This window comes from Empidonax traillii, unplaced genomic scaffold (genome assembly GCF_003031625.1).
Source record: "Empidonax traillii isolate 1590-97213 ecotype Southwest subspecies unplaced genomic scaffold, ASM303162v1 scaffold652:size654491, whole genome shotgun sequence".
Taxonomy (NCBI): Eukaryota; Metazoa; Chordata; class Aves; order Passeriformes; family Tyrannidae; genus Empidonax; species Empidonax traillii.
In genome coordinates, this window is record NW_020955845.1 from 564,695 (window position 1) to 585,870 (window position 21,176).

The 21,176-nt window shown below is 39.9% G+C and overlaps 1 protein-coding gene across 4 annotated transcripts; it reads left to right on the forward strand.

Annotated features, from left to right (window-relative positions):
* The first annotated feature begins 723 nt into the window (after window positions 1-723).
* Window positions 724-16,809, forward strand: UCHL5 (ubiquitin C-terminal hydrolase L5). 4 transcript variants are annotated; one of them, XM_027899252.1, is made up of 11 exons: window positions 724-888; window positions 2,188-2,251; window positions 2,875-2,980; window positions 10,577-10,702; window positions 10,789-10,850; window positions 10,941-11,071; window positions 12,389-12,452; window positions 13,519-13,621; window positions 14,024-14,137; window positions 14,302-14,400; window positions 16,206-16,809. In XM_027899252.1, the coding sequence occupies exons 1-11, from the start codon at window positions 807-809 to the stop codon at window positions 16,248-16,250; spliced, it is 996 nt and encodes a 331-aa protein (XP_027755053.1). In that variant the 5' UTR covers window positions 724-806; the 3' UTR covers window positions 16,251-16,809. The 4 variants fall into 4 exon arrangements, with proteins under 4 accessions (XP_027755053.1, XP_027755054.1, XP_027755055.1 ...); XM_027899253.1 differs by having other exon boundaries at window positions 751-888; window positions 14,027-14,137; XM_027899254.1 differs by lacking the exon at window positions 14,024-14,137 and having other exon boundaries at window positions 751-888.
* Window positions 16,810-21,176: the final 4,367 nt, after the last annotated feature.

A 21,176-nucleotide genomic window follows, 5' to 3' on the forward strand; every position in this document is an offset into this window, starting at 1 on the left:
CTTAGCTTACGCAGAAGAGAATTACGAGGTAGGAGCACCTAAAGCCGATAGCGGAGCGCAGCTGTCAGTCTCTGCAAAGGCGATAAACACGCGTGACGGGCGAGCTGCGTAACCCAGGGACACGCCCGGTAATGCCCCGCGGCTCTCCCCTCGCCCAGGTGCCGCCGGGGGTGCCCCCATGGCCTCCCCGCACTCCAGTACCGTCCCTGGGGCCCCCCGGGGCTGGCACGGGGAGCCCGCACCCCGCTCCCCCCGCACCCCGGGACGCTCCACTTGCCTGCGCGGCCGCGGCCCGGGCGGGGCCGCAGCGCCGGGGCCCTCGGGCCGACGGGCGGGGGACGCGCCGGGCACACCGAGCGGCGGCGGGGCCGCTCCGGGCGCGGAGGGCGGGCAGGGCTGTCCCGCTGCGGCCGCCGGAGCTCCGCGACTCCCGCACCGGCCCCGCCCGCCGCGCCCCGACAGCATCGCCGGGACCCGGATGGGGCCGCGCCCCCCGCGCGGTGCCCGGATGGAGCCGCGCTCGGGACCGGCCCCGCTCCCCGCCGGGGCGCCCGCGGCTCCCGCACCCCCCGCCCTCCCCGCAGCCGCCCCGCAGCGGCCCCGCGGGGCGCGGCACGGTCCTCCCGCGGCCGGGGCGGTGCCGGAGCCGCCGCCGGCGGCTGCCCCGGATCCAGTCGCGGGCGCCGCTTCCTGCGGCCGCCCCGCCTCTCCATGGCGCTGCCCGGCGCGGGTCCTGCCGGGAAGGGAAGCGAAGGGAAGGGAGCGGCGCGGGGCGGCAGCGCGGCCTGAGCGGCGGCAGCGCCGCCATGTCCGGGGGCAGCAGCGCTGGCGAGTGGTGCCTCATGGAGAGCGACCCGGGCGTCTTCACCGAACTCATCAAGGGCTTCGGTGAGGGGGTGGCGGGGGCTTTGCGGGGCCGTTCCTGCGCGGGTCGGTGCCACAGCGGTGCCCCGGCCAGGGCTGCGGGACTCGGTGCTCGATGCTGGCGCTGCAGGGTGGCGGGAGCGCTGCTGGCGCGGGTGGGGACGAGCCGTCTCTCGTGACCTCGGGCCGCTGTCCCGTTCCCGGCAGCGCCCGCGGGCGGCGGAGCCCCGGGCCCAGTGCGGGCTGTGCGGCGGCGCCCGGCCCTGGCGCCCACGGGGCCCTGACCCACGGGCCCACGGCACGTGTTGCGCTGCCGGCGGGGAGCGCGGTGAGGACGCGCCGCGCGGGGTCACCGGGGCAATTAGGTGTGACAAGAGCTCTGCGGCCGTCGAGTCCAGCCTGTGCCCGAACGGCACTCTCTGAACCAGACCACGGCACTGAGTGCCGCGTCCGGTCTTTCCTTAAACACCTCCAGAGACGGTGAATCCACCACCTGCCTGGGCACTCCATTCCAATGGGAAAACACCCTTTCTGTGAATAAATTCCTCCTAATGTCCAACCTAAACATCCCCTGGCGCAGCTTAAGACTATCCTCTCGATTTGTCGCCAGTGTCCTGGAAGAAGGGGAGAACAAGCCCCCAGGCTGAAGTGTGGGGCTTGGCATTGGGCTGGGGAGTCTGCAAAGGACTTTTAAGCGCAGTTCAACATAAAATTTAATATTCTAGAAGCCCAAGTCTGCGAGTCCCTTGCAGACTTGGGCTTCTAGAATATTAAATTTTATGTTGAACTGTGCTTAAAATCTTTGGTGATACTGTGAGTACACGGTTATAGTGACAGCTAAACCTAAACAGGATTTGGCAGAGAAGCAAAAATGGTTTTACGTTGGGTTACGTTGATTCATAGTTTCTGTCATGTCTTTTTCTCACAGGTCCAGACATGTTTCTGCTTTTCTGTTTTTATTTAACCTGTAGATTAATCTTCCACGTGCTAAGTGTTGAACCTTTAGGGCTCTGTCTTATGCAAATGTCTTGCTTGAGTGTATAATTTATGGTATTTTGAGTCTACTACTATGGGTCTTTTCCTGGAGTTTTTAAGTTCTGCTTTGGACTTGCTTTAAAAACTGTTGTTTTCAGTTGAGTGAAGGACATGAGATAACCAAAGACATTTTAATCTCCTCTGCTTCTTTCTTAAATGCAAAGCTCGTAAATAGACTTATCCATAAGTTGGGCATACAAGTTGTAAGTGTTACATATGTCTTTCTTTACTGGCTGCATCCCTTTTAAATGGGTTAATTGAACAAACCTGTGTTTTTCCTTGTTTCAGGCTGTAGGGGAGCTCAAGTTGAAGAAATATGGAGTTTGGAACCAGAGAACTTTGAAAAACTGAAGTAAGACGTGTTTTTTATTCACTTTCTTCTGAAGTCACTGAAAGAATGAGTACTCAACTCAGGTGTGGTTTTGGTGGCTTTTTTGTTTGGGGCCTTTTGAATTTGGTTTTTTTCCTTCAGTTTCCACGGAAGTTTATTAGGATTTTGATTTAATGGAATACCTGACTGTTAAATCGCTTTTTATTGATGCCTTGATATTTAATCTAGGTTTTCTGGGGTTTGAGAGAGATGCTAATAGCAGCTACAATGTGGAAATAGATTTCCAATGATTTTGCCCTCAGCTTGTATTGTATCTTTTAACAAATTCTTTGACAAATTTCTGTTCCTTGCTTTTATTTTCCTTACTTCCTCACGTGACAATATTGCATCTGTTGTCTATAATAAATTGCTTTTCTGTACTTACGTACCTTTGTAACTCGTTTTTCCCGCAGAACCACTTCCATATGTATGGGAAGGCAAATAGGCTTGTTACTGGTGTCACATGGAACAGTTCTGCTCTCATTAGGCAACATTAATTCTTTTACTATTTTGTCCACGATACAGTTAAAGTAGAGCATAGGCTCCTGGATTCGATACCTTTCATCAGTACAGGTGACCTTTTTTCTATCAATTTTGTTTTTCAGGCCGGTACATGGGCTAATTTTTCTCTTCAAGTGGCAGCCTGGAGAGGAACCAGCAGGTTCTGTTGTTCAGGATTCCAGACTGGATACAATATTTTTTGCTAAGCAGGTATGGCAAGTTTGGTAATTTTCTTATATATGTCATGAATTACAGCTTTCAATACTGAAAAATAAGCCACCTTTTTGTTAATATGAACACAAAAATTAACACTTTAGAAGGTGAAATGACATCAGCAAATTCTGAGATTCAATACAACTGTGTATTGAAAGGTGATTAACAAAGCAAATCAGTTTGATCTGTTAAGTCATGGAAGAATAAAGCTCATATTTATTTGTCAGCCCACAGAATAACTTCCTCTTCTGTGCAATAAATAATGACTTGGTAAATGTTCTCAGCAGAATGAGCAAATTACTTTTTTGAAACCACTTTCAACAACTTCTTGGAAGAACTGTTTATTTTGGCCCTGTTTTTATTGCTTGTGTTTCTCAAATGCTCTGCAGCTGGGGAAGTATAGGTCTAGGATAATACTTTCCTTTAAGGGTTTGCAGACTGTTCTGGGATGCAAGTTTTAAGTATGTAAATCAGAAAGGTGAGTTTAAATTTGAAATTACAGGCAAAATTGTTTTTGATGATGTAAGCCATTGCATTTTATTAAATACCAAATAGTACTGAAATTTTGCGTTAGCACTGACAGACTGCTGTGTGTGTGTTGTTTGCAAGCAAGAAAAGCAAGAGAAAGTAACCAGAATTGAAAGCAGGAGTATTTAATAAATGTGTTTAGATCTTTGCGAGACCTGCTTATGAAACAGTGATAAGTGTAAGTCTAAACAGGAAACATAAACCTGTGTGTGTTATTTACAAAGCATTCATACCAAAGGGCAAAATATTAGGCTTTCTTTGAAGAATATTACGTAGACTAGTTGCTGGGTGTTTTTTTCCCTTTGGTTGGGGTTTTTTGTTTTATTTCCCACCACAAATGCAAAAGTGTTTTGTATGTAAATATCAGGATATAAAAAGTCTCCACACACGTGCAGCTAAAAGTATAGAAATAGGAAAAACAGTGGAAATAGCTGTCCTGGCCACTCTGTACCTGTGCTTCTGTTGTGTTTTATAATCACCTTACTGTTTCATGCTGCTATGGATGACTTCATTCCTTGGTCTTTTTTAATACTGATTTTCTTCATTGTTCCTCTGCTGCAGCTCTTGAGTCCTGCCAAGCACTGCCCACTGTTTTTATGATAGAGTGACCAGCAGTGGTTTGTCAAAGGTCTGTTATAGTTTGATGGCTCTGATAGACGGTGGTGTAGGTTGGGACTTCTGCCTGATCAAATATGCTGCTGGTGATCATAGGCTGTGGCTACAGAACAGCCATAATGCAAAGAACCCCAGGAAAATACTTGATATAACTCTCAAAGGGTAGTTACGTGGCAGGAGAAAATTACTCTGATATGAAGCTAGAGAAGGTTTGTTTGGGTTGTTTGTGTTTTTTTCTCAAAGATGAAGGTAAATTTTCCCTCACTCAAGGGACTTCATCTTGTTTCCTGTTCATAGCTGAGGGTCTGCCAGAATTGCTGGTCTTGTGAATGCTGAAAACTTTCAAAGCATTTGTCTGCTTGCTCTGCTTCTTTTGCCTTTTCCCCCCTTCACTTCCCTTTTTGAAGCTTGACACTAAGCTAAGAGGAACTTCCTTGAGCTTTGAGATTGCAAAATTTATATAAAAAAATGTGGATAATGGTAGACTTGGGAACAAAACCCACAAAGTTAAAGGCTAACAGTGAAAAGTTGTCTTTATTTTGTAACTTTCTTTGAAACATAAGTATTTTAATGTTTTCTGAAGCCTGAATCCTCTTTGTGAAGGTGTAGGAACTTTGTAATCTTCTGCTTCCTTCTCCTGCTGCCTTTAAGGAGGATGTGCTGGAGTGAATCTTAATTTTAGCAGGAGAGCAATTTCTAGAAATGTCGACTCGTAAAATAGTAGTACCTGGTTGGACCGCTTGATGGCATGGAATAGATGTTTTCAAAAGTAATTTGCAAAAAGTTTAAAATTAGTATCTTTGTTGTGTTTAGTGTTGTCTGTCAGTCAAGTGCAGTGGCTTAGCAAAATCAGGACATTTTTCTTGTAGATGTACATATGCTTTTTGATTTATATCAGTTCATTTTGGTCTGGACTGATACCTTGTGGCTGAACAAATAGTGAAATAGCTATGAAGAAATTAATATTAAAAGTCAGGAGATAAGTGAAAGAAACTGCTTTGGATATTTTGGAGGAAGCTGTAATACCAGGTTAGCTCTGGTGACTTTCACATCAAAGAAGGTTAGCCTTGGTTAGAGATTAAACTTGGCAAGCAGTGTTTTGAGGACCTGTAGTGTTTTCTTGAACAGCTGTCTGATGTTACGATGATGAGAGCGGGATGCCTTGGTCCTCTCAGCCTGTCTCCTTTGAATGCTGTGGTTCTGCTCCTCTCTTGCAATGGCTCAGCTACTCACTGAACTTGTGTGAGCCGCTGCAGCTCATCAACCAGCAGTTTTCTGTAGATGCTCTGTGCATATTTTCTGGTCTCCTGTTGTAGTGTGAGATGTGTTTGTCCAGTGAGTCTGGGCAGGACGAAGACAGTAACAGGTAAGTGAGAGAGAAGCGGAGTTTTTCTGTGGTAGTGCTGAGGTGGTTGCATTTCTTGAGACCATGGTCTGTGAATCCTTCTGAGTCACCCAGGAACACCAAGGAAGATGAGCATTAATATTAAATATTTGTCTTGTGAAAGAGCAAGTCCTCCCAACCATCATTCAGCTGGGCTTATGGTTTTTGTTTTTTGGTTTTTGGTTTTTTTTGCCTGTGTATGTTTTAAGCCAAATTTTGTGGTGGCTTCGAGGTCTTTCAAGAAGGCTTTTTTTCTTCATTAGGGAAGTGATGATGTAAAATAACAATATGTTCATTTGTAGGCTGGAATCCCAGAACAAATAGATTTGTCAGGAAAATTTTTATGACATTTAAGGTTATTGCTGTGTTGATCTGTGTCTTCAAAACTACATGACAATGGAGCCTTAAAAATCTCAGGAAGTCTTTGTATCTCTTTCCTTTCCCATGCATTTTCTTCTTTTAAATGTTGTCATCTAAAGAGATTTGGTACAATTCGTTCTACTGCAGACATGTTTTAAAATGTCATCCTGACTCCTGTATGAGCAACACAGAATTACTGTTAATATGTAACAATAATTGAGTATGGAAAATAACTGATATTACAGCATAGCTCTGTTTCTGTTCAACTTCAATGAAATGTTCCACCTTAAAAATTGTTTAACTGGGGGGAACTTCAGTTAGATATAAAAGGCTGCAGCTCTCAAACTGTGTCTGGCAAAACATCTTTGAAATTACATTAGGAAACACAGTTTTGCTGAGAAGCTTGTGCATGCTCACATCTTCCTCATTTCCACTTTCATAGTGTTGTTGTAGTTAAATTCCAAATGACAACTAGATCTTACTCGAAGTCAAATCAGGATTATGTTTGGGGGTTGAATTTAAAAGTCTGTCTGGTATGCATGCATATTAAAGGTGTTTTTTTAATGGTCACTTTTATGTGCACTCATGTTAAATTTGGCCTCCCTGTTATGCCTAGGTATGATTTGGTCCTCTATTTGAGGCCACAGAACTCTGGATGATCTTACATACCCTTTGAGCTAGGATACCTAGGCACAATGAGGTGAGTTAAGGATACAATTTCAGCCTTAACTCTGAATTTCCTGATTTCTGTGTTGTTTGAGTGGGCCCTTGCTGTTATTTTCACATGCAGGGGCTACATGGTTATGCCTACCCAGTGCGTTCAGCTTCCTTCTACACTGCTTGGAGTAGCTGTGTTGTCTGCTCAACACTGCAGAACTGCAAGTGTCTCTTGACAAAAATGAATGCCACTGTTGCAGACTTGTGAACTACACTTTTTTAGTTTCATAAACTCCTCAGGTTTATTACTAAAGTACTGGTATCCTGCCTTTCTTTGGTGCTATGTATTTATTTTGTTTTGCATTGGTTGATGATAGAACATTAACTTCATTCACTGGGAATACCTTCAGAAGGAGGATCTTATAAATTATACTGTTAATAGCAAAACATTGGTCTTCAGTTGTCCTCGTGCCACTAAGGGAAGCATTTGTATTTTAACATTTCCAGTACTTCATTGATTTCAACTTCTGACTCAGGTGTGGTAACATTAAGACAGACCAGATATCTGTGTTAAAGCTGAACTTGGGATATCAGATAACTTACAACTTGCAAGACATTAAACAAATCAGAAAGAGATTTTCAGTAACTGAATGTAACTGTGAAAATATTATATCTCCAATGAAATAAATATAAATGAAATATTATACTCCAATGAAATAAAAATTTTTAAAAATGTAGGGTTTTAAAAACAAGAATAAGTTTTGGAACTTTGTGCTAATGCTGAATTTTTCATGTTGAGCTTTGTAAGACCAACTGTCCTATACTTCTGGGATACTTAGTAAGTAAAGCCCAGAGATTTGATGGTTATGCTGCCACAGCACAGGGCTGTCCACAGCTTTCTTGAAAAGCAAACTACAATATCCGTCAGATAGAAGATGTGATTTGAGACCTTCAAGTACTTTAGCCTGAAGTTGATCCAGAAACTCAGACTGTATCCCTAGAGAAAGATGCATGCTTAGGAAGTAATGCATCTTGAAGAGTGTGCCAGAGTAGCCTGTTCAAGAGGTTCCTTGGTTTGTTTTAAGCTGAGTTTCACTGGGTGGTGTGGCAATCCTCTCTTGATACATACCTGTATATGTATATTATTTTTTTTCAAGTATTATTAAATATCCCTTGTAGTCTTGCTAGAAAAACCTTTCAAATACGGGTATCTACTTTTAAGTTGGAGTCCTGAATATCAATCAAATACCTTACAGGGCTTCCTGGGCAGAAATTCCCAGGCAAATGTTGGGATTTCTGGACAAATAAAGAAAATCCTCTAAAGCCTCAAGTGAAAAAAAAAAAAAAAAAAGGTCCTTTGGGAAAACCTGCATTTATTGTCATGCAGAACATGTCTTCAGCCAGTGCTGAGGCACCTTCAGTAATATATGTCGGAAATTGGAGGAATGGGTATCCTGACCAGTTTCCCTGGAAGGACTCAGTAGCTGTGTGTGTGCCAGTGCTGCCCTGGCTGTGTGCACTGAAGGCATCATGCCTGTGTGACAGTAAACCTTTCACTTGTCCCCATCTGGTACTGCAGTGACATCCTCCTCACTCTACACTCTTCACCCTGCCTTTGAGCTGCCACCAGCCTGGTACCTCCTTGTTCCACCGTGGCAACTCTCCCGTGTCATTGAGATCCAGGAACACACTGGATTTTTATGTGCAACACCTGCACTTGCTCCTGTTCCTCTGCCACAGGACTGTCCTTGCTGCCCTTTCCTTATCTCCTGCCTCTCACTTTCTGAAGTTCTGTAATGGATTTTTTGTAATGTATTTTCATTTCAACAGCTGGAGGCCACTGGCCTCACATCTGCATCTTTTGTATATTGTTTTCTAGCAGTTAGACACTGTTTAGCTTGATCCTTGTATACTTCACCAGACACATCTCATACTGTAGCTGAAATACAAAATCAAATTTATGCTCAGTGTTTGGTGAGCCCATGAATTGCCTGCCAAGTCTCATTTTTCCTTCTATTTTTTTCTGTTTAAAGCTCCTGTATCCAGCTAGTCAGCACAGTTTCAGCGTTTGATCTTGCCTCTAGGCACAAAATCTCTCCAAATTTCCCTTCCCATTTTTTGAAACCATTATTGAGTTATCTTTGCCTGAGCAACTGATCATTCCATCCTGATCTTTCAGGAAAAGTAGTTGCCGTTTAGTCCTGTCTCTCCCTATAATGCCCTGTATTAGTTATGATTTAACAAGTACAGTCTGCTGTAGTGACTCTCCCTTTATTGTAGCAGCACTGTTCTAATATTTGCCAATACCGGTGTCCCTTAACCTTTTTTCTCTTTTCTCCATCAGCTTAGAGTGTTTATAACCACAGTGTCAGGTTAACCCACTCTGATCCATTGGGATCTTCCTGCTTTCATCCTTTTACAACTGTCTCTGATAACATTCTCTACTCATATCTGAGAGGATCTTTAGTTCTTGGTTCCTTTTCCTGTGTAACAGTGTTAATTCAAATGATGCCATTCTAATAGCTGGGAGGGGGGCGGTGGTAATTTTTGTGCTTCTGTTTCGTTATTTCACTGCCCTTGATGGATTTTCTTCCTCTGTTCTTACTTTGCAACTGTGTGTACTCCAGCCCTTGCTTGTGTGCCTGCAGTGTGTTTAGTCTGAGTTTCACTTGCTGTAATCTCCCTGCATGTGTAGGTGACTCCCTTGATTACCATTTAAGTCAACTAGATCATAATTTCCTTAAATTAAGGAGTGTTTTATTATTTCTTTATGATCTGCATACAAACATAATCTCAACTGAGAACACCCTAAGGTATAGGAAGTGAATATATAATGTGGCTTATAGTATTAACATAGTCGGTTTTGCTTTGTTAGGATTAGATTGGACCGTAAAACAGGTTGGTTGGGTTTTCTCTTTTTTTTTTTTTTTTTCCCTTCTCCTTTCTTGTTGGAAGTGGTTTCACATTCACAGCCCTCAACTAATTTTCATTTTTTAGGACAAAATTCACATCCTCTCTACCAGTCCTATGCTTTAAGTAGCATTTTCAATTGCAAAGTAGTGTCATAGACTAAAGATAGATTACTTTTTCCTAACCTTTAGCTCATTCAGAAAACACTAATATAAAGTCTTTTTTGTATTATGGCCTATTAAACTTTCGATTACTCTGCTTTTAATTAAAGGTCAGATGATATTTAATAATCCTTGTCTATTTCTTAAAATAATGTGTTTTAGTTTGGGTGTTAGTAAACAACATTACAAACATGGCTTTAATATGAAGGGGGTTGTTTGTATTTTCTTAAGATGGAATATTTAACATTGAAGAGTAACAGTGTCAAACTAGTAAATTACATGTTAGCTTGAAAAAGATAAATCTGATTGTAAATCTGAAAAACCTTGAAGTATCATATGGCGTATTATATTATTCAACAAACTTCCTTTGGAACAATTTTGACATCTTGGAACACGTCTAAATTTTACTAGTTTATCCCTAGAATATGAGAAATTCTTTTGTCCAACACAACCTTTTAACAAAAATTCTAGATTCTATAATGTGCTTTGTTGCTCTAAATTTATTTTTTTGACCTCCTGTGCCTGGTAGGAATTCTGATCATTTAAAGGACTTTTTTGGGGGTGGGTTGACTTTTTTTTTTAAAGGTCAAAGATCCAATAATGCAGTTTGGGCAGCTTGCTTTGAATAGTACCTAATGTGTTTTTCCACAGAGATCAGAGGATTCCTACATTTCTTCCATGTCCTTCATCAACCATTTTAGGGAGATGCTGAGGCAGTGGAATGACAGGGTTTCTAACCAGGGCTATGAAATACCAGTTTTATCAATGAATTGTGTATGGCAGCCATCCAGAATTCATTTTATTAGTCTCCTACAGCAAAAGCTTTTCTGTAGCTACTCAGGCAGCAAATCTAGTCTGTTTTAGAGTGAACTTGTAATATGAAGCAGCGCAGAAAGTGTTTGTAATGAAAAATGTTGCCCAGGTAAAAGTAAATTTTTATTCCCAGTGATGAACAAATTCTCAATGCTTTTCTTCTAGGTAATTAATAATGCTTGTGCAACTCAAGCCATAATAAGTGTGCTGTTAAATTGTGCTCATCAAGACATCCATCTAGGAGAGACTTTGTCAGAATTTAAGGAGTTTTCACAAAGTTTTGATGCTGCAGTAAGTGCCCACTGTTTTCTGTACTTTTAAAGTGTTACAGTGTTAAAGCTGTGCTGACTCACAGTCATTTTGTCACTTCCTTTCAGATGAAAGGTTTGGCACTAAGCAACTCGGAAGTGATTCGGCAGGTTCACAACAGTTTTGCCAGGTAACACATGTTTTAAAATCTAGGCAAAACTGGAGCAAATTCTTTTTAATCTCAGTTGTTTGTTTGTTTGTTTTTTAATTCTCTTTACAGACAACAGATGTTTGAATTTGATGCAAAGTCTTCAGCAAAGGAGGAAGATGCCTTTCACTTTGTGAGCTACGTTCCTGTTAATGGGCGGCTGTATGAACTGGATGGCTTAAGGGAAGGACCAATTGATTTAGGTAACTTTCTGTATTTTTTTCTGATCATCTTTCATTTTAATAGTAGCTTTTTGAACAATTGGTCAGATATTACAGGCTCAAACCACGTTATTTATTAAAATAAAAAATATCTCAAGTTTTCTGAATGTGCAGTTCAGGTTTGTCTGTCTTTGTATTCATTTGTATTGGTTTAGTTTTGTTGGACTGAAAATTGAACTTTCTTCCTGCTTCCTCCATGTTTCTTATGACCTCTTCTTTCATTCAGTAATCAAATGAACAGACCATGCAATCCATTCTAATACCTTGATAGTTTTATTGCAAGAGAGAAGTTTACATGTTGACAGCATGTACACAGCCAATTCCAAACACTTTTTTTGCATTATGTGGCTTGTGTTTCCACACTGCCCTCTTTCTTCTTAGATAACAATTATTTTCCTAATGGTTCTAAAGAAAAAAATAGCTGCTTCCAGCATAGTTTTGTTCTCTGTTCCTGTTTTGTAATCTTTCTTAACTTGGTGATGTGTGCTGTGTTGTGTCTTGAAAAGCCCTACAGTGCCTATCATGTATCTGTACTTTCAAGTCTGATCTAATGTCAGTGTGTTCCACACTCCATTTCCAGAGTGTTTTCCCAATTTTGTTGACAGTTATATTTGTTTTTAGGCTGAGTAATGGCTTGCTGCTAAATGGCTTGTCTTTAATCAGTCTGGAGATACTGTACAGTCTGCAGGCCTACCAGAAACATCATTTTTGTGGTCACAAGATCATGAGTCTCTTCATTCACTTGAAGGCCTTGAAGTTGTTAAGAGGCATTATCAACTTAGGAAATCACCTTTAGTTATTCTCTCATTTATCTCAAAGTCAAGTTATCTATCATATAGCCTTTTATGGTTTTTCTCTGTGTCTGACTTTTTAACTCTATATTGCATCTACAGAGACAAAATCAAGAGCTAATACTAAACAGACAACTGTAGCTGTTTTCTTTTGCTGTCTCTTGTAATCTTGTCATACCAACTAATTTCTTTCCTGCCATAAAAATCTTCCATAACATGCTTTCCCCCCTCCCTATTGTTTTGTGTTATCAACCAAATAAATGTTAGGTGCTTACACCCTTGAAATTTAGTTTTGCTCCATTGCTTTGGCCACTACATTATCTAAATATTGTAATGAATAAAACATCTTCTGCTCCCTGAAAAATCACCTGAGTAATTTGAGACTGCAGTTGCTAAGGAAGAACTTGTTACATACTTTGAAGTTGCTGCATACACCTGAATTATCCAAGTCCTGACTTGGCAATAAATTTTGCCAAGATGGTTAATTCTTTTCTTTGTTTCTCCCTAGGTTCATGCAATCAAGATGACTGGATAAGTGCTGTACGACCTGTCATAGAGAAGCGTATACAAAAGTAAATGGTCATGATGCTTTTAAAATATAGCACCTTCTGTATGTTTTAAAATTCCTTAATTTGCTTCAATTGGTGCATTTCAGCTGAATTTCTAAGGAATTAATGCTTATGGATCATTTTTATGTGCATATCATTGTGTGACTTGAGAACCTATTGCCCAACATGAGATAAATGTGAGACATTGCTGCTGTGTAATTAGTCAAAGTAGGTATCTGGGTAGTGAAGAGAGACCCTACTGGTCCTCTGGGAAAAGAAGAGCAAGGTTATTATCTCTGTTAAACAGCTGGGGGTTTTGCAAGTGAAAACTAAGAGTGTCATGACCATGAATAAAGTCTGAGTGTGTCCTTGTACTTGAAAGTACTAGATAGTAACTATATCCATACAGCTGGCATTTAGAGATGACAAGGTTTTCTTAGGTATGTGGCTTGTTTTAGAAATTTAAGCTGGAAAAACATGCTACTTAAGTTTTCCTACTTCTTGGTTCTGATTCCAAACAGCAGCCCTAAATGCGTTAGAAGTAAAGTTGATTTTATGCCATTTTTAGAAAATAATTTTAAAAGCTTTTGCTTGAAGATTTTATTTTTGATAAACAAAGCATTACTACCAAATTGCATTTGGAGAATTTAAACTCTGAAAGGCTTGCTAGTCTAATTGTTGAGTGTACTGTTCACACTGTATGAAGAAGTCTGACATGTTTCTGATGAGTAATAGCAATGATAAAGTAAGAATTATTGTATGCAACAGTCTTCTGCAAGTTTTATTGTCAACTATATTATGTTTTGTTTTCTTCTTTTGAGAGTTTAAGTGTTTATGTTTTGTGACCACAGACAGGAATAGTAGTATCTGGGGAGAGGAGGTTATTAGGAGTTACAGAATGGGTGGAATTCATTTGAGACAAGATAAGATCTGTAGCACAACTTAATTTAATAGATCATTTAAAATGTTGTTTCCATGAAATGCATTCCCTTCAAATGAAATGGAGGAGGAGGTTTTTGACTTGTCATGTTAGTGACTAATTTTGAAAGTGGGTTGTTTTTGTTGTTTTGTTTTTCTGTTCCTTGTTTAGATACAGTGAAGGTGAGATAAGGTTTAACCTGATGGCTATTGTGTCTGACAGGAAGATGATATATGAGCAGAGGATTGCAGAGTTACAGCAACAGCTTGCAGAGGTAGGCCATGGTGTTTACATTGCTGGAGTAGTTCTCTAATAGTTCTGGGTGTTTGCTTTACTGTTCACCTCCTTTCCTTGCTCCAAATGGGGTATCACTAAAAAAAAGGCAGGAAGGGTTGCTATTACTGCATTTCTGTCCAGCGTGGTCACTGTGCAGCTCTGGTTACTGCCCAGGGAGCTGATCTGAGCACTCGGTGCAGTGTGACTGTGTCATTGTGGCTTTCAGTCCTGACTCATCTGCTGTGGTACCACAATTGTTCTTTACCTAGTGCCTGAGCTAATCTGCTTATAAGTAACTGAGGAAATTCCTGGAATGTTCCTATAACTGCGATAGCCTAATCTGTGCTAGAAATATTCTGAAGACAAGACTTAGTTTAGGTTTTTTTCTGTTTTGTGGAAGGAGGAGCCTATGGATACAGATCAAAGTAGTAATATGCTAAGCTCTATACAATCAGAAGTTGCAAAATACCAGATGTTAATTGAAGAAGAGAACCAAAAATTAAAAAGATATAAGGTATGTAGCCTTTGCTTTTCTGATGAAATTACTGCGGGAGTTGTAAGAAAGAGCTGGCTTTTATATCTGTGGGAGCTGCTGCAATTAATGTGAAAGAACTGGATGGGGACTAGAAGATAGTTGAGCCATATGATAATTCTTCAATGCTTTTAATTTATTTTTAGATCGAAAATATTAGAAGAAAACATAACTACCTGCCTTTCATCATGGAATTACTAAAGACTCTAGCAGAGCACCAGCAGTTAATACCATTAGTAGAAAAAGTGAGTATTTTCTAGCTAACTTTTAAGAAACAGGATATTACTATAATTCTTCATACCTTCTATGTAAAATTAAATAAACCCATGACATTTATGGTTCCAAGATATTTGACCACATTTTTTAACAGCTACATTCATGTGTTTTGCTACTTTACCTTGTTCTCAAGAGGCACAATTTCAGTGCAGATTGGAGATTGTGGGACAAACAAACTTTGCAGCACTATGCAAAGGCAAACTGTATCTCCCCTTTGATAAACTAAACAAATTTTTCTGACTCTGATTTAGGAAGAGGCAGTTCAATATCATTAAATCACGTCACAGGGCGTAAGATGCTGCAATACAATAGACATAGAATTTGGGCTTTTCAGCATGGATAATTAAAAATCCTACTAAAATTATGTTACAGAGTTTCAGTTAGTATGTGGTAGAGTTCCCCATATCACTCTTGACATGCCTTTTTGAGCCTCAGAGTGTTGGAATGTGCACCCCGGGACCGTCCGGGATTGGTCCCTTTGGCCTGGGTGGGCTCTCCGCGCCCACTTTGGTGCAGTACCGGGCTGTGACCGCGTGGTGGCAGCCGTGGCACAGGGACTGGAACTGGGAATTCTTTCCCTCCTTTGCCCTGTTTTGCTCCTTTACGGGCTTCACTTTCCCCCTTTTTATGGTGTTTATCGATTAACATTAATTTACTGTTAAGGTTTGTATTAAAACTTAGTTACTAAAGAGCGCCTCTCACTTTGGCAAGGTTATTAAACTGAGCTCAGTGCTGGTTTGCATATCTGCTCGTGTGCCAGAGACAGTATCCCTGGTCTTCAACTCACTGAGAAAGGGTCTCTGTATTGTTATAATTAAAAAAAAAACTTCTTTAATGAGTCCATTCTTTACCTGAATTTACTTAGGAAAGTACATTTGCCAGCCTGTAGCTTACTTGACAGTAACTTCTAGTTTTTAATCTTTTCCTTCTTTGGGTAATGTGTGGGATTTTAATCCAGTTTCATGTTGGCAGGAGTCATTTATAAACACCATCAAGCTGCTTTACAAGCAGATTTCCATTGGACCTGAGCAGCTGGTGATAGATCCTAATTCCAAATCACTGAATTAGATACTTTTCTGTTCAATAACAAGCGATACAAGCAGCAGCCTGATTCAGAATGAACGAATACTATGACAGAAAGTTGGCTGATACTGCTTCTGAAATGCCCCCTCTTCTTGACCAGCCTGTCTTTTAAGTAAATCCATAAGGAAAAAATGCTAGTTCCCTGTCAAATAGAGCCATTTGTAATTGGTACAAGTTATATAAGAATCTGTCTGCAAATATCTCAATAGGAACTCTTCTGGGTTTTCTTCCCACCTATCTGAAAGATCTAAAACACTAAGATCTTGGTCATTGCAGAGTTCGTTTTGCCAGTCAGTGTGTCTGAATGCAGTGTTTCCTTGTGACCTAAAATGTTTTCATTAGGAAGAGTTATTTCTATGTTAAATGAAACTAAAATGAAGGTAAGAAAAATGAAGGCTTAAATGATGTTTTAAATGTAGTGCTTTTTTTCCCCTCTCATTTTTCCCCATGGAAGTCACCTAATTTTAATTTCCTTTGTATTATTTATTTAAACCTGTATCTATTCTTGAAAGCCTTTATATATGAACCTAGCAAAATAGCAGTGGGATGCTTCTGAAGGCTTTGAGTTCACATTTAAAACGTTTCTTTGTCCAGCATATTTTGGTGTTCAGGAATTGTAGTGAGTTGTCATTCAAAGCTTCAGAAAGATCTGTCTCCTCAGAGCTTGACATCGTCTCCCTTTGTTTTCTAGGCGAAAGAAAAACAGAATGCCAAAAAAGCTCAGGAGGCCAAGTGAAGATGACTTTGCATAATACATACAGTTATTTGCTTCTGAAACTATTTTCATGACAACAAATAAAACTTTTCATAAACTTCAAATTTTGTCCAGTGCACGTTTGACAGTTGTAACACTTTGTCCTGTACTGTATGCACGGGTCTGATTCCTTCCTCCCCCTGCATCTTGTGCATGTGGTACTGCTAAGCAATGTTTAAGTTCTCTTCAAATTCAGTATTTAACAATCTGTCTGATTGCTAAAAACTTGGGAAGTGGACCCAAAAATGTGCAAGGAGAACGTACCCATTTTGTCCTGTTTGAACATATAACGATACAACTGCCGGAGTTTTAAGCATGAGCTTTCTTTGCTCATCCCTACTAACAGTTACAATACTTTCCAGCTGTTCAGTGGCATAGCCTGTGTCTTTGTTTTTATGAAGTATGTGTCTAATTTTTTTACAAAATTGAAAAGTATGAATTTAGCTGTAGAAACATTTGCAGAGACCAATGTATGATCTTAAAAGAGCTGCATTGCTTTAGTAGAAAAGATAATAAATATTCCCATTTTTATTTTGGCAAACTTTCTTCTGTGGTATTTTATTACTGGGTAGGATAATTAGGATATGGAGTTCATCAACCTTGTGTCTGACTATATATATTCTAAATTTGGGTTAGAAGGAGGGCACACCATTGTTTTGGGGAGTTAATATCCTTGGATATATAAGCTATTACTATTCTGGAGCATGTTAAATTCAAGTCTTTAAAGCAATGTTTTTTTATTTGACCTTGAGAGGTAATTTAATATAAGAAAATAAAAGGTGTGTGGAGGATTATTGTCGATAATGACGTTGTGATGGAGGACACTTGCACTGTCTGCCGTGGACCAAGGGGAATGTCTGGGGAATGGAGCTCACTTGGTGTCCTGCTCCCTGAAAAGCTGCTTGCTCTATGAATAGACAGATTGCTTCAGCATGAATAATAACAGGCCATTGCAACAATACATACTATTTGAATTACTCAAACACTGTCACTGTACGTGAATTTGGTTAGAACGCTTCCTGTTTCCTCCTGAGAGATTTAGATAAAAAAACAGAAAGAAAAACAAGAGAACCTGGATTGTTTGGAAGATATTTTAAACTAGTAAAGTGCTTGTTTCCCTTACTTTGAGCTCCTGTGGTCTTGTAGGCTTGTATGGTGAGAATATAGAATATGTAGAGAATTTTTTTGAAACCCCAATATGAAACAAATTCTGTTGTCTATTGGTGCTTCATGTATATTGCATATATATTAACAGGATAAAGTTTTGGCTGAAGAAAAACGTTTACTGTGCTCTTCTACTGCTGGGAGGATCTCCTTGAGTCATTGCTGTGGCTGGAAGGGTAAGATGTGTTTCAGAAAAGAACATCAGATCCATGTTTGTGTTTTGTACAAAGTTGATCAGGTTAATGAGAACATAAATGTGTATGTGAGAGTCTTCTACTTCAGTAAATCATTGCAGCATTATTGTCCAGGGGAATAGAAAAGACTCTTCCTCTGTAAGAGACATTTCTGATCTTAAAATTACATTTGAAACTCCAACCCATTGAAAACATTTTATCTCTCTTTTTATGTGGTGACCTGATGATTCCTCCTGCACCTTGTCATCCTTGGGGATTTTTGGTATCTACCATAAAATTTTGCTATTAATAGATGTCAACTTAAACTCTACCAAAGTCACTCCATTCTCCTTTTATTTGCATGCTTGAGCATGTACAAAAGGAAAAAGGAATTTTGCTGAAGCAGCGAATTATTTTTGCAATTATCAATAAATTTTAACAGCAATTTTTTTTAGAAATCAGAAAACTTACATTGCAAGCAAACTGTCTGGATTTGTGGAAGGCAAAAAGGGACGGATGCAAAGATCAAATTTTCACAAAATGTGTTAGTCCAATGTGTAAATGAAAAATTATTTTTTTTAAAGACTGTTAAATGCAGAGGTAGAGCAAGTCAAAACTAGTATTCTGTGTTATAATGCAGAATCTATTTATTTCCTGACCAACCCCTTCTGATAGTTTTCTTACTATTTTTACCAAATTTGTGGAACCATTTTTTCGTATGTGTCTTGGCTTTAAAGGCAATTATTTGTATATTGCCTACTTTTAGGACAGTGTCACGTGAATGCAAAGCTGGGTACGAAGCTGATGAATGTCCAGGTTTGGCTGGGCTACAGTTAATTCCAAGTAGCTGGTACAGTGCTGTGTTCTGGATTAAGTATTAGAATTATGTTGATAACACTCTGGTGTTTTTAGCTGTTGCTAAGTAGTGCTTAATACTCACTCAAAGTTATTTTTTGGGAGCTTTTTATGATGGGCACAAGGAGCTGGGAGGGGACACAGCCAGGACAGTGATCCCAGTGGCCCAAGGGATATTTCACACCGTGTGACATCATGCTTCATGTTCAAACTGGGGGCAGAGCTGGCCGGGGGCTCTGCTCCAGAGCTGGCTAGGCATCAATCAACCAGTGGTGAGCAGTTGCACTGTGCAGCACATGTACATTCTAATTCTATTACTCTCACCATCATCCTTTTCTGGCCCTTTGAGCTGTCTTTCTCTCAACCCACAAGTTTTCTCTCTTCTACTCTTCTGATTCTCTCCCCCATTTCACCGGAGGAAAGTGATGAGCAACTGCGTAGGGCTGAGTTGGCAGCTGAGGTTAAACCAGGACAGTGAATTAGAAAATTAAAGGTGCCCCAAAAAACCAAAATAGAGATTTGGGCCTTAATCTATCTTAGAGTTTTCAGAAACTCTATTTTGCTGTATGTGGAATGGTGAAAGGTTTGCGTTCTGATTTATTTCAAGGGCCACCTTGTTCTGTTGGTATAAACAAATGGTGTGGCATAGCTGTCAGAACTGAACTGTGGGTATAATGAGCATTAGCAGTTAGTTCCATTCCTGTGAAGAATTCTGCCACACAACTGCTTTTTCCTTTTGCCCAAAAGAGGTCAGAGTGTCTCCCACTTGCTGAAAGTTTGCAAACACACAATCCCAAACTTGAGTGTGTGATCCCTGGCTGCTACTCTTAGCACAGTACATAAAACCTTTAGAATCCTACTATATCCTGATTTCTTCCTTCACAGGGTAACACATTTGTACGTGACTTACCTGTAAGGAGTTTTGTGCAGCTGAAAATGCAGTGATAAATTCAAACCAGTGTTTTATCTGTGGCCCGTAACGGAATCTTTAAGCATTTCTCATCATTAAAGGGTGGTTTAAAAGCTTGTATTTGTTTGAGGCCAAGGGAAATTTATCTGAAAAGTTGTTATGTTAGCTCTCATTAGTCATGAGACAAAGCTGCATCAAACTAACAGTGCAGTTACTCCTGCAGTAAAATTAGTGTGTCCAGCAAAGAATACTTGATCAATTTTGTTTTCAACCTCAAAAGCATAATAGGAAGGTGGAGAAGTGTCAAGTTTATAGCCTGTGTTCACTGATTACCTTTGTGAAAGAATGCTGCTGTTCCTGCAAAAGCATTTTATCATGATTTGCTACTCTAAGGAGCTTTATCCAGTGTAAATCCTTATGGAGTTGCTCAGGAAAGCGTGAATCATTTTAGCAACAAAATTTGTATTGTGGAATTATGTTACAGATAGGTTTTGTAGAGGAGAAAAAACCAATTTTTTTGTTAAGAAAACCCAGTAAAAGTTGGGTCATTAAGGATGTATGGGCTTGATCACTTTGTGCCTTACTAGTGAAATTTCTTTCTTGAAAGTTTATGCATTTCTGAAATGGGAATTTTGTGAGATTATGAAATACAGATTTTCTCTGAGGTCCCTGAACATTCTCATCAAATAAAATACAAAGTCATCCTATGTGTTTCTTTCAGCTATTGGGGAATGTTACAGTTCTTTCTTTTGGGTTTACCTTTTTTTTGGTGAACACCTTATAGGGATATTCAAATCAGTCATCTTTGTGCAGTAGGTTCATAATAAGTTCTGCTGGCAATATCACTCTTTTTGTTGAAGAAATCTCCTTTCAGTGGAAGTGGTGATCATGCAGAGTTGTTCCACAGAGTTACAATTACAAGGTTAAGTGAAACTGAGGTAGATTTCTCTGTTAGTTGTAGTGGCTGCAAATGTTGCTTTAGCTGTGGTGCCTTTTTGTCTGCTCTGGATCATCTCACTTTCCTCCATTAATAAGATCTAATAGAGTTTGTTATATTGAAGGCACTTGGAAAATCTAGTTAAATATTTTTCCACGATAAGCAAGTATTTTCCATATTTTGTGCGGTTTGTTTATGCTTTAGTTACACCAATTGGAGATTATGTTAATATTTGACTTCTTTTTTTCAATATACACATTGCTAATTGCTGGGATTACGTCTCTGACAATAACTAAGCAAATCATCTGCGGTGTTATCAGTGTCTGATATTTACAGTTCAGTGAATGAAAAATAAAGTGTGCTTTATGTAAATATTTTTATTAATTTCTGCTAACGTTATCCATGGCAGACTGGTACCGAGATAATTGTTGTATCCCAATTTAAACAAGAAAACATTAAATAATTGTAAGATATTTTTTATAAAAGTAATTTCTGGCTTGAACATCCGGTAGCACCTCTCATTTTGTGCAAATGTCCCCAGGAGTATGTATGCGAATTAACATTTCTTCACATCAAATGCAGAAAAATGGTATTGTTAAGTTGTTGTACTCTGAGATCTGATGGAAAAGTAAAGATTATCTCAAGGAAGCAAAGCATGTGCGTAGAGTTCTGCTGATAGCATTAAAGTAACCCTTTGAACAGCCTGGACATATTTGATTTGACTCATTATGGTTACTTTTTGATGTGCTTCAAAAATTAAAAGAGCATCGTGGCTTACAAGTATTGTTGCTCAATAGAAAAAATGTTTTCTAAGAAAGGAAAAGAGTACCTTGAGCTTTTTTTTTGTACCATGTCCTTCTAATTCCACT

What these genes read in the sequence shown, in the direction of transcription:
- UCHL5 (XM_027899252.1), top strand. Translation starts at nt 807, where the DNA reads ATGTCCGGGGGCAGCAGCGCTGGCGAGTGGTGCCTCATGGAGAGCGAC. An exon ending in CAATATTTTTTGCTAAGCAG is followed by an intron (nt 2,981 to 10,576) that starts GTATGGCAAGTT and finishes CTTTTCTTCTAG; the next exon opens with GTAATTAATAATGCTTGTGC. An exon ending in GTTCACAACAGTTTTGCCAG is followed by an intron (nt 10,851 to 10,940) that starts GTAACACATGTT and finishes TTCTCTTTACAG; the next exon opens with ACAACAGATGTTTGAATTTG.